Source organism: Opisthorchis viverrini, assembly GCF_000715545.1.
Source record: "Opisthorchis viverrini unplaced genomic scaffold opera_v5_79, whole genome shotgun sequence".
Lineage (NCBI taxonomy): Eukaryota > Metazoa > Platyhelminthes > Trematoda > Opisthorchiida > Opisthorchiidae > Opisthorchis > Opisthorchis viverrini.
In genome coordinates, this window is record NW_008751737.1 from 161,306 (window position 1) to 174,951 (window position 13,646).

Below are 13,646 nucleotides of genomic sequence, written 5' to 3' on the forward strand. Positions count from 1 at the left end.
AGGGCGAAACCGGTCGTGGGCTGTCGACGGATTTCCAGCAACCTCATGAGTTAGTGCATTAAAAGACTTTAAATCATGTTACGATTGCAAAACGTACGTTCTGCCAACAAGTACCGTGTCAAAAGCTAGCATCAGTTGATTCGGACATCATATAAATGGGATCAACAGTTGTTACTCCAGTAGTTTGTGCCTTCAAATCTGGTTCGTTCGTGATCCCTAGACCCTCGAAGTGTTCTTTTGGGCGGGTCCCTCTGAATTAACGAGACCAAGGATCAAACCAGCGTTACAAACAGTCGTACTAGGAATGGTGTAATTTCAGAGTGTTTCGGCAGATAAAGAGAGGAGTGTTTTTCGAACCGGACACACCACCACGTCATACACGTTCTCTCTCTCGAGCGATGCAAGTGCACTGATGTGATGGATGTGTTAATCCCGCAATAAGTTAGTATTGTCTAACAGTTGCACCAAAGACGTTTGACCTTTCTGGCCATGAAAGAGGATCATCAATGCCATTTTATGATTTTTTGGCAGTCGTATGACTGGCAGTGTATGACTATCGTCATCGTCGAATGATGATGTTTAGCAGACATCTGACGATTCGGGCGCGGGTTTAGAGGCGCTGCACCGTTTGTACTGTCAACAAGTTGACGACAAGTTGACCTTTGAAAGATTTTTTATCGTACAGGAAAGGTCAAAGTTTGGAATTTATAAATGTAACCCAACCTGTCCGTTGCCGTAGGCAACCTTTTTCAAGGATTTCTACAGTCATTTGAATACGAGTCTAAGCAACATTATTTGGGTCCACCATTATGTCTTTTAATTAGTGCGTCTCTGTGATCGGCTGGCAGTCAAATGCCACCAGCGTGTGCGGATGTGTTAGCTCTGTGTGCGTATATTCATCATCACAGAACACCAATCGGAAGACATGATAGTAGACCCAAATGACGCTGCATTTGACTCGTGTTCAGTTGATTGTAGGAATCCTTGATAAAGATTGTCCACCGCGACAGACATCCATCACGCTGTGTTTTGACTTCAGAAGATTCCATATTATAAACCACGTGGCGCTCAATTTTTTCAACACCACTTGAGCTGAATTTGGCCCGGAATGCGGCGATCAAAGTTTCTTTGAAATAACCAAAGGGTAATGTAAGTGATGGGAGCGCTCGGAGTAGGATATGGTATGATGCTGTCTATTTTATAAAACAAAGCCAAGATCGTGAAATATCACTCCAGCTCTGTCTTCGCTCCCACTTATGGTTCCCACCTAACATTGTCCCTTTTCCGTTACGACTGTTTGGTGTGACGCAGCCACCTGAGCCTAGCTTTTTTGAAGTCACGTTCACATCAGTTTCGTTTGAATTGTGCTCCTGCTGTCCCAGCTTAATTATTCTGGCGAGTTAACACCAATAGATGGGAAGCATTTGACTAGAGCTCCCCTCTTGCTAGAGCTGATCACAGTCCATATCCTCGGTCGTAATTTGATCTCCAAACATTCGGCGTGCTAGGTCAGTGTGTTACAGCTACTCCAAGGGCCCACGCTGGTCCCGCCTGAATCAACACACGTGAGCGAACGAACTTCTTCACGAGAGAAGAGCACTCCATGGGGAATGTATTGCATATGCAGCTTCATATGGGCCCCACCAAGTACACTTGAAATTGGATCAACAATATTCTAATGAATCAAACCCATCCATCCGGCACCATGTACCGAACAGGTGAACTGCAAAAACGGTATCTCATCTATGAGAATGCATGACAAAAAGCTGTGGTTTCGTTTTAACCAGTTAATTTTTTTTGAAGCTGGAGTACTGGTATTCTATTAGAGGGAATATTATACACAAGCCTTACATATGGCACTTTGGCCAATCAGAGAATCCCGACAAGGACATATCCGTTCAATGGGCGACCCGCTATTGGATGGCATCACTACCTTCATACAGTCAAACCATAATGGTGATTTCTGTCGGACGCAGTCTTTCTTGACAGGATCGTAATAGGGAGCTCTACTATCTTCCAATTCATGCTCACTTTGACAAAGCGCATAAAGATGTAAATCACGATTGATGGTGGGAAAGTGCTCCGGTGCACAATGCAATCGGTCCCATACATTCCCATTAGGTCCAGGTTCGACCAGTCGATTGCGGCGTTTCAGATATTCCGTTTGGTGATCCGGTTTTTTTGTAAGTTTATGTTTGCTACACGCTGTGGCACAACTTTCACCAACAAACGCCCGGACCCAATAAAGACCGGTTTCTTTTGGTGGCCAGTCAAAGTAACGTGCATTATACTGATTAGGATCAGGCGATGATTGTGAGCAGGTAATCGATGTGTTGCAGAACTCCTGATGCTCTAGCAGTGCATTCAATCGTTCCAAGTAACCGGCTTCAGTGAACTCGAAAGTGCGATATCCGTTTGCCTGTAATTAGAAAAAAAAATGAGATAAAAGTGTCTGACAGATTCATTCACTTGGTAGAAACGCGTAGTTTGGCAAACCAAGTCCACCGAATAGGTGTCCATTTGGTTTTACCCTTTTGGAGCACTTCATTTCGGAAAGAGTACGCTTTTATCATGGAGTATCCAAGATCGACCTTGAAAAGTATTTCCTAAACGCATTCCACCCATGTCACTTCGGGCCTCCTTACTCTTTCGCGAAATGAAGATGTCATCAGAAATTCTAATGGCTGTTTTGTACAGCACCTCAGTAATCCAGCGGTTCTGTTCCTAATGGTGACGACAGGCATTTCAGCCCGACGATAGAGGAAGACATACATTTCGTGATAGCTTATCATCATTCTTAGTATCCCCTCACTTGTAGTGTAGAGGGTTTTTGAGAGGTACACGCACAGGTGAAACAGTCATGAGAGATGGATGAAGAACGTTAAGTCGGTGCATCCGGTTGCGGGTGTCAGTCACTCGTAGAGCACATGAATCCAGTGAGGAGATATCGTATATTCACGTGACCAAAAACAAACCAGTATTGCTCGAAAAATTGAGAACATACATCGAACAGAACCTCGTGGACCTTTTACTTTCTATTAAAATCCCATCATCAGTATTTCAGGTTCAATAAACGGCTTTTTCGCAATCAGTATATCTGGTCATGGTGCTACTCTTGCTTACCTGTGCCCACTTTCAGAGAAACAGTGTACCCCCTAACGGTGACCTGCGGAATTCAGAATCATCGCTATACTTGCTCAGGTTCGCTTTCGAACAATGAGTCAGATTGCTTTTTCAGCACCCCTCCTTCCGGCCTGTATACTAGCATACGATTACTAATCCCTTTAGTGGATCCCATCCTTCAGAAGAAGATAACCACCCTTGCTTCTCTGTTTGGGTTTCTATTTGGAGGCTATTGATTCCTTTAAATCAGTCAAAGTCTGTGATAATGGAATTTGAGGTCCTCAGAATCGCTTGTTAACCTAAGCAAGTCAAATTTACGTGAAATTGCATTTTTCTGGAATACCATTAAAAGAGACTTCTCGGAAGTACTACACTGTAGCGTTCACCCTTGTCCGTTGTCCCGGTATTCAATCCCCCATGAGATGTTTTCCTTCAAGATAGATGAAGTATCACTTTTAGTTAAAGTGGTTTCAATCGGAGTGATTGTTCTGCAGAAATTCATGTAAGGTTTTGCAATGACCAAATGAAAACAGTTAAGTTTGAACTTCTTGTATGCAGTCGATTTCGGCTACGATTTACCTAGGGAATTATCGGTAGTCTATGCTAGAGGAGGCGCCAACAGTTGACTCCTCTCGTCATCGGTATTTCAGGGTGAAGTCATCCACTGTCGTCTACTAATTATACAGTAATTAGCGTGATTGTAATGTTGTGTGTTGGTCCGTCACCAGCCATGCAGTTGGGTGGTTGTGAGCGCTCGGATTGCTACTACCACCTGAGTCGAGCTTAAAGGCACTCGATGGGCTACTTCAATCTCTATCTGGCAATAAATTGAAATACTGGTAGCTCAGGAAGCTTCAAAACTGCTGCATGTATGCTTTCAGCCTCGGCTGGCGACTGCCTGCTTCGGCCAAAATAGGATGCGGGTCTCATTGCATGACAGTGTGGCAAAGGATGGGACCAGCAGCATCTAATCACACAACCGATATCGCCGGAACCGTTGTTACGCTACTATTCTGTGAAAATATCCTACACGCAGGGACCGAACAACAGTGCACCAGGTAGACTCCGGTTCTAGAACTTCCGTGGGGGACGCTCCTTTTAGGCATGTAAGCAAATTATCACTCACTAAGGCGAATTTATCTGATTTATATTTTGGTTGAGCCACTATGGTTCGCGCAGCTGGTCTGCCAGTGAGTCTGCGTCCAACAAGATCGCATAACTACAATATACTGCCCCAAAAGATAATAGTAATGTTTCATTGTTTAGTAGACTTCAGCCAATCTGACGACTCCTTTCTCAGACATCTTAGCTTGCCAGAAATTTTGAACAGCCCAGCTACAAATCAGGCTATTTTCTACTGCCTATTTATAAACAAACTATTCAAGTACACTTGTAGACCATGGCACTCATGCTAACATCCGAACATTACAGAACAATAAGTCTTCCTTAGGCTCACTGAAATGATCGCAACCGACTGGTGACAGTCACCAAGAGCCGCACTGCTAGGAGACAGAATCTAGACCTCGATAATTTAAGTTGTATCGGTATACAAGAAATCACGTGTGCAGTGTTTTTGATGATTTCGGTCAACTTACATATTGAGGCATAGTTTCACGCTACCACGAGGAGGTTTTCGGATGCGACAGCTTTGCCGCTAAAGTATGTTTAAAGGGGTTAATTAAAGGTGGTCTCTTCTGAATGAGGAGTTTTGATTAGGAAGGCAATCACAGAAACCAAACATTGCCAACCCCATCGCCCTGCACGACACTAGGATGGCAGGATTATGGGTGGCTCATTCATACCGAGTACAGTCATTACTTTTTGAAAATTCGGTTGAAGAAAACTTACCAGTGGATTAACCAGAAGCCGCCTCATTGTCTCGCGAATCTGGTCTGGGTTATCCCTATCCAACGTATAGGAATACGGTTCCCCAATGTACTCTTCAATGTACGGGTGCTGGCTATGTAACTAATAAGGTAAACGAAAGGAAGAATACTCGCTAGATTAATGAACCAAACGATTTGTTTGAATGCGAATCGGTGGATTAGACAGCTCAAATCAAATTACCGCTAACTATATCTTGCTTCCAAGTTCGGAGGCGAGAAAAAATAGTTTCCATGAGTTGGCTTCATCACATTAGATTTTATTCATACTTATGAATCAAACCTATATGAATTCTGTTCATAGGTATTTTGTTCATCGTCGTTCGGGTACACCAATCACATCGCTCAAGTGTGAACACCTTCGCCTGTTCAGACATGAAAATTCAGATACGTCCAACGTGCGTTAGTGGAGTAGTGGTTATGCGCTCGCCTCGCATGTCGGATGTCCGGGGTTCAAATCCCGGCACGGTCACTGAGTATGCACTGATGATGAGCTCTAATAAGAGCGAAACTCGAGTTCAGTGCTTCCCTTTGGTGTGGACTCACCGGAATAATTACGTCAGAACAGGAGGACGACCGTTCAAACGATAGTGGTGTGACTATGGACAAAATACCTATCCCACAAAACCCCAAAAATATATGGATTCGTTGTCTGATCGTCACGTTGGATTGGTTCCCTCAGAGCCGGACTATAAAAATGTTATGTGAGGAAAGTGATTATCGGCACTGAATGTTGCTAGTGTTAGACAGAAATGATACCCAAGTGTGATGACCTGCCGGGCACGTTAGAATATGACAAAAGACATCAAAGAAAAGGGACGACACCGGTTAATATGGGTCACTTGCTAAAGGTCAAGCGAACAGCAAGTCAAAAGTTACGCACTTTACGTTTGGAGGAGATCGATTGTGAACCACTGCAATAACATTTGAATATACAATGTCACTATTCATGCAGATGAATAACTTGGAGCAAGATTATCGTACAACACTGGCGAAAATAAAGCTTGCTGCCTTGTCGGTGAGATCTATGTGATTAAATTTAATACCATCCATAAGGATAGCGTTCACTTCCAGTTTTAGTTTCCAACTTAGCTTGGGTTTCAAAATTGCTCTACTGTCACCTACTTCTCTGTCTGTTGGTTTTCCCGCAAAGAATGGCGTCAGGCCACGACCATGTGGTGGTTTCAGTCGCATATTGAGAAAAACTATGCCATTTGCGATGGCTTCCAAAGGTGCTGGTCCTTCATAAGGGAAACCGAGCCCGATGAGAACCTAGGTTTAAAAAACAGAACAAAGTAGAAGCAGTATTCGGGTTCTTACTGAGAGCTTTAAACGCATCAAACTGGAAATGATTAAGATACTGTTAATCCAGCTTTTATTTTTCAATTTGGCTCTGAAACCGGCCAGAAGATGTACGAAGATTCATTCTAGAACAGCAGATTACGATGGCCAGTTATGCAGTTTCTGCGACCAATATTTTTCAACCTCAGTAAAGTTTAACAAAACAAAACTAGGCAAGTAACAAGCTTTTATAGGGATTTTTCCATGCCCCTTAAAGTTAGACAGTATGTTTCGTCGGTATATGCAGACTCTTGATGCCAGGGTGTAGAAGAACAGAATAAGTATCTTAATCACCTTCTCGCCCCAAAATAGTTCAGTGATTGTAGAATGGACGTCATAACGTTGCTTCGGTGAGAACAGATGATTAAGTGGCGGCCAGTTTCGAAATGCATTCAGAAGGTCTATTGCCTAGAGATTAAGATGGACATGGGGTGGATTTTGTGGTAAAAAATTCGGAAGTCCCGTCTATTAAACTGTGGTAGATCTCTGGAGTAGACGAGGAAGATACTTTTTGAATAGTATTTTGGAGGCTACTAGGTAGAGAGGTACACCGCATTTCGGTATGCCAAATAGGACTTGAAAAGCATGCGCTACTGTGTTTCCCTGCGAGGAGACCCTTAAGTATTACAGACATCTACGCCGAAAATTACTCGCAAAGAAATTGTACCATTCCAACAAACACCTTCATTTGCACACGAATCTGGTTTTGACCAGAGTCTCAACAGAATCCAGCTGAAGTTGTCATTTTAAAGAGTTTCCAGCAACCTTATGAGTAGTCTAGACAGGGAAGTGTATTATTATCAGGAAGAGAATTCACAAGTACGGAAGTAATCCTTAGGCTGACATGCAATGTAAGCGACCTTTTTGGGATTTTGAAACAGCGCTTTGAAGGTCACTTTGGTTTTCAGGTGTGGCTTTCACCGTGACGAAAATAACCAAATAGTACCAAGCAAATAACTATTCCTGTAAGTGAAATAAGTCCACATCGGAAATCTGAGTAACATCTTACAGCTTTTTCACTCTTACTGGAAGTCATCAGCAGTGCGTACCTCGTGAATCACCTAAAAGATTCAGGACCGACGGTCTCATCGCTAAACGGCCACGAGTGGATAACCAGCAGTGTTACGCTCAACCAGACAGGACATCGCGGCACTCATGTTTAACTCATAGAAGTTACTCCACCTGTTCGTAGGCTGGCTGACGCCGATGACTGGCTAACAGGCAATAACTTTGCAGATGGACGGTTCGATCGTCTTGTGAATTACTCTTCCTACTGAGTTGCTTACAATTTGCTGATAGTGTGGGGAGGTTCTAACATCTCGGTAGAGTTTTCTTACTGTACAAGAAGTCAGTTAGTCTATCCTGAAAAGCTGAGAAGCACTGCACAACAGTTTCATCCTTTCGGGGCGTCATCAGTAGTTCGCATTGCCATTGCAACTTTGAACCGGTAGTCGAAGTAACAAAGTGTTTTGTTGGTTGCGGCTCCGATTCTGTGATTTCCTCATGATTGGTCGGATAATTTGGACACTGGTTATGACAAACTCGTATATAAGGGAAACACTTTTTCTGTGCTGGAAAATCCAGTAAAACGGTACCCTTTGTGTAGATCTTTGAAGGGAAAACTGCCTGGAATATACGGGTCAGAACCCACTACATTTTGGACATTCATAATCGAAAAGGGGCGAATCTGCTTACCTGTGATCACGTGGTGAAAAACTTGTGACATTTTTTCTAAACCCTTTGCAGTTCCATTCAGATCCTGCGAGATTTTGTCCATCTAGCTCTCTGCTGTCTAGCTTTCTTCATATTCTTCAGAGTTCGAGTTTTCAGGATATTCTTCCCGATTAATCGAACTTCTAGCAAATATGTTTCAAGAGGAATGAATCGATTCAAAACGGTGTCATCGCGAACGGAATGTTCGGGTGTGGGAAATCCAAACTAACTAAGTTGGTAAAAAGTAGGGCCAGCCGTAGCCTTTTTAGCGTACCCACCCGTCAGAGTAGAGCAGAGCCCTGTTACGATGACAGTGCACTTGCGATAACAATAACGCGTGTGACCTTACTGTATCTTACGTGATGCGCACAACAGATCCTCACTAACTGCTCTAAAACTTTACCTCCTGCTGATTTTCATTGCCACTCATAAATGCCTCACGTTTGCATCCTGTCCGCAACGTTGTGTGCTGTCGAGCTGAAGACAGCATCTCCTCCTTCTCTTCAGCTGATGCAAACTAACTCAGCGACTTATCCAAGTGGACTGTGTTCTTACGCATTCCTTTCAGTATGGCCAGAATCTGCATCTCAATGTTATCAACCCGTCACTGCATCAGGTAATCAAGTCGGTACAATCTCCACTATCTGTCGTGATCGGCTAATCCAAATTGACTGGCAACAACTGGTATCAGGCAACTAGTTCGTAGGTGAGGGGCAGTACATGTAGCTATCTCAGTGATCCTAGTGAAATTGCCCATTTCCCTGGGTCGTTGTAATGAACGAGAGGTTTAGTCGAATTTGGTCATATATGGGGAGAACACCATCATGTCAGCACCGGCGCGCTTGCACAGAATGTCTGACGGCTATGGTTGACCTGAGAGCCTCACCCATTGTTTTTCGAAAGTGAGAATAATGAACAGAAATCATTTTTCAGTGCGGTATGAGAAAATATAATGCGCTCCCTTCAGAATACAACAACAAGTACATCACAAGGAATGCCTACTTTCCAATCTGCGTTCACTACGTCCACTCATACTCCAGCCAGATGCGTCTTCTGGGCCTAGTAGTAACTCAGTTAACTTGAAAGTTATCACATCTCAGCTGCTATTGTCCAAGCAAAACCGCAACCATTTCCAGAAATGGGCTACAAGATGTATCTTGGTCAGCGGATTGAATTATACGGATCTGAGGAACAAAACTAACGAGATTATCCTAACATCATCCTAGTTCAGACGACTACTTGATAAGGTAGGTGGAAATCACTCCTTCTCTAGTTCGTTCTATCTTCAGAGTAGAAGCTAAAGGAATGGCTGAGTGAAGTGTGACCTTGTCTCTTTGCACGAGAAGGGATGTGATTGTTTACGTCTCATATCGTGCACTTTCAAGGACACCTTAACCTGTCGATCCGTCCATTTGGCTGGGTTCATGAAATGAGTTTGATATATTTGGAGGGGACTACATTTTTTATGCAGCTAATTTAGTGCGGGTTGAGTCTGACACTGTTTCTGTCAGTTGGGGGAAATTTGCATACCATGTCTGGTTTCTCCAACGTGCTTCAGAATTACTGTCATATGTGTTATTAGAGTAGTGAGTAGAGTGGCGTGAGTAGATTATCGTTCTGCAAGCAACATTTCCAGTAGGCAATAAATTCAGCAACCCTGAGAAATGAGGCTCGTTTGGAAATACAGTATACTTAGTCTTATCATAGAGAACCGCAGCTGGTATGCTCATACAGCCTTCAAAGTAGGATCCAGTTATAGCATCAACAAGCAAAAGGGTATTATCTTTTATTGCATGCGTTGTGACAAACATCATGATTTATCTGTTTCATGGCTTCTAAACCAGTGATAATTTCTGGCGTCAGCTGTAGGTGGTCGATAATTAACTCCACAATATTGCATTGCCACATATATGATTGACACAGAAAGCTCTTGAACTCCACGCGTTATCCCATGTCGTAGCGTGGAACAAACAGCCATTAATAAAAAAAAACCTTTCAGGTTAAGTGATTACTCGGTTCACATGCGTCTGAGCATACTCTAAGACTCTTTTTGTACTTTTCTCAAACTCTACATCCAGGTGACGTTAAACCATTGCGCTACTGACGGAGACAGCTTTAGCAATCCCTGGCTCTCAAAAACCCTAAGTTTAATGGAGCTATAGCTAATACCCATCTGGGGATGGAATATAGTCTCCTACCTGAATGAAATTCAACCAACATTTTTAAAATAAACATCACTCAAAATCCTGATCATCTGATATTATTGAAGTCATTATAAAGCTCACATGACTGGAACTTAACAGCCGAGAAATGACAAAATGTTGTTCATCCGACGTTTCAGGATTCAAATTCTTACCTGGACAGAATTCAGCAAATCTAAGTAGTCGTATCCGTAAGCCATTTTATGATTTGTCACAAATGCTGGTAAATTTGAACTGTCCCCATCGGCCACGTTTCCGTGAATTTCCAGGAATTCTGACAGGATTTCGAGGTATGGCGTTAAACCCTAAAAAATCAATAGTTGAGGATAAAATTGCAGGACGTGATACACTACACATGAGATTGCCGAAAACACTTTGATAGCCCACGACCGGTTTCACCATTCTTTGAGCTCATCGGGTAGGTGCAATCCCTGAGTTTCCGTCAACCCTATGTTCTATTTGAACCAATGTTGCACTAAGTAAGATGTACCCGCTTGCATAATAATTTGGTTCTGACGACAGACTCATTCGGAACTAGGCTGAATCTCCCGTTTACGGGGATTTTTACTAACTGAATATGCTGCACCAGGCCACCTCATGGTTCAGTACGTACGATATCCGAGATATCGGGATACATGTATAGACGTGATACTCTACTCATAAGGTTGCTGAAAACTCCCCTACAGCACACGACCAGTTCACCCTTCTTGGGGCTCATCAGGCAGGCGCAGTACCCTAGGTTCCACCAACCTTATGTTCGACTTGGACCCAAATTGCACGAAATCAGCTTAAAAACCTTATAAAGGAAAGATTCCGCTGGGTTTCAGGTGGGTCTAACGCCCAGACTTAATTGGTGTGCGACTAAGTATATTTCGTTTAAGAGTTTAGAGTTCCCTTAAAATTCTCATGAGTATTATTGTTAGGGAATATCCACATCTAATCTGATTTGATTTAGGTAGATCGAGTCATACATGGAAAATTTAGTTTGGTCGAATTATGATGGTAAAACAACGTTAAAATGCCAAGGACTATTGCTCGATGTTTCGGCTAGTGCGGGTGACCTTCAGAAGTACGAAAACCAAGAGAAAAAGCCGAATCGATAGATACTATCAAATGGACGTCAGTTGATTTGTCGAGGTGACACATCCGAGGTATGAGGGTTGAGTCAACGCATCGAGCCTCTTGACGATCTGATTATTGCTTAGACCTGTTTAGGCAGCTAACATGGGTTGGGCGTGAAGCACCAGAGATTCTGCATCGCATGTATTCATGGTTTGGTTTGAATCATGCGAACCTGATCTCCGTTTTTGCTTGCAGGACATCGGCCGAATCGGTTTCTTTCTTTTTAGGGCGATCTTGGTTAGACAGAACAAGCAGATTTCTTGTTTTTGGCCATGCACACCTTCAGCTGTCTACCCGTCTCTCCCCAACTGGTTGCATTACTGTCCCAGCAACATGTATTATATACACGCACGACAAACGGGATTCCTATGGTGGAGCAGCTACCCTTTCATTGCATTCTCTGTTGTGAAAACACTGAGCATGCTGGAGTAAACTAAAACCGTACGAAGATGGGGAATCTTCTGACGGTAGAGCATCTGCACAGTAGAGATTTTCAGATTTTCAAATCGCTTATGACTCACCTGGTGCCTTCGTTGAAAACATTGTTAGATACTTGTTTTGATGCAATATCACTTTTACAATCGTCAGTGACTGCAAAACACTCTACTTCGTATTCACGGGAGTAAGTTGGCCTTCGCCATTTGGACCAATCAAAACCCGACTGCTTGACAACGACTTGCGGGTCCCCACCAACTTTCAGTTTTGAGGATCAGGTTTATACTATTTGAGGTACACCAGTGGACCACTAGAAAACTCACTTCACATGATTACGAATGTGTCACTGACATATGGCCACCAAGTTCACAGGGGGTAGCAGAAATTCTCGGACACTTGTTTTTCTAAATTTCCAGCACATTCCGTTGTAGAATATCATAAACGAGAGATCCAGTTGAGTCTCTCGTGAAAACCAAATTGATTTGCAAATGAGTGTATTTCTCGAAAACAGTCCAAATTGGGTTTAAGTAGAACATAAGGTTGACGGAAACTCGGGGACTGCGCCTACCTGATGAGCCCCAAGAAGGGTCCTGGGCTGTCAAAGAGTTTTCAGCAACCTCGTGCGTAGTTTTCTTTATTCCAATAAAAATGTTTACCACAGTTGGTCCAGTCAAGGTACTTTACCCGCTTGTACCAAGCCCTTTTAAGTGCAGAAAAATCTGAATAGGAAGCAGAATTTGCTTTCTGGCACAATCTCATTGGGCGCAAGGGTAACCACCAGGTCAAAGATACACCACAGTCAAGGAGACTTAAATATATGGGTAAGAGGTGTTCAAGGGATTCTGAACATGTTTATGAGGCACATCCGTCGTTGATTCAGTGCATACAAATTCTGATCTGATAATCGATGGCTCCCTGTGAGGTACCCAAGTAGTCAGCACCACAAACAAAAAATGGCTCCGCGGTATCACTCCATGCATAGCTGTCACGTAACTCAAAGGGGCCCAAAGGCTGAAATACGGTAAGCCTGTATGTTTTAATATCGTCTGAAAATCACTCCTTTCTAGGTGCGGTCAATCAAGATAGTGGCCTAGAAACGTAAAAGTGCCTTCTATATGTAGCAGATTTGCACCTGGTTGTCGGGAACGAGACCAAGCAATTGCTGGACACGTTCTGGACTCCTAGTCACAAAGCTCTAATTCGAAGAGCTGTCTATGGAAAAAAAATGTTGTCCAGCAATAATAATAATAAAACAATGCGAATAAAGAAAGTGGCATTGTAGTAGCTGAAGTCACGCTTGAAAATGTGTTTACAGTGTGATCTTTTGTTCAGAATGCGGATAGAAATCCCGGCTGAAAGATCACTTTTTGCATTATGTTACTTTGTCCAGTTTTTTCTGGGCGAACTGAAGCAAGGGTAGCGATAGAAGAGTGCAACTCAATCAGTACTACACAACAAATAGTTCGGTGATTGTTCCAGGACGTTTGATCTTTGAGCCTGTCTTTAAAGTATCAATCACGCAAACTCATTGAAAGCATGTGAGGCATAATGACAAGGCTATTGAAGTGACCCGTTGGGATTCCTCCCTCGTCAAGTTAAAAAAGGATAAACTTTTCTAAAGTTATCTATTCCATTCACTTACCTTCCACATATAGGCAGCTTTTCCAGCAACAAGTCCAAGGGGTTTTCCCGATGTCGGCTGGATCACCCTCTGTAGGGCACGTGGTGGTTTCTCAACCACAAAGCCGAGGAACGTGTTATCAGGCGAGTGGGCTGAAATTTAAGTGCAGTGCGAATATCGATCAGTTTAATATGTCTAGAAAGAAAT

General features: G+C 43.1%; 1 protein-coding gene across 1 annotated transcript in view; it reads right to left on the minus strand.

Moving 5' to 3' along the window:
- Positions 1 to 1,834: 1,834 nt before the first annotated feature.
- T265_04727 (hypothetical protein) overlaps positions 1,835 to 13,646 on the minus strand; it is a gene marked incomplete at both ends in the record, with an annotated part of 24,089 nt that continues 12,277 nt past the window's right edge. The window contains 6 exons of the mRNA XM_009169540.1: positions 1,835 to 2,419; positions 4,942 to 5,091; positions 5,553 to 5,605; positions 6,053 to 6,278; positions 10,417 to 10,566; positions 13,461 to 13,591. Coding sequence (XP_009167804.1) covers positions 1,835 to 2,419; positions 4,942 to 5,091; positions 5,553 to 5,605; positions 6,053 to 6,278; positions 10,417 to 10,566; positions 13,461 to 13,591 — 1,295 coding nt within the window. The remainder of the gene's footprint in view (positions 2,420 to 4,941; positions 5,092 to 5,552; positions 5,606 to 6,052; positions 6,279 to 10,416; positions 10,567 to 13,460; positions 13,592 to 13,646) is intronic.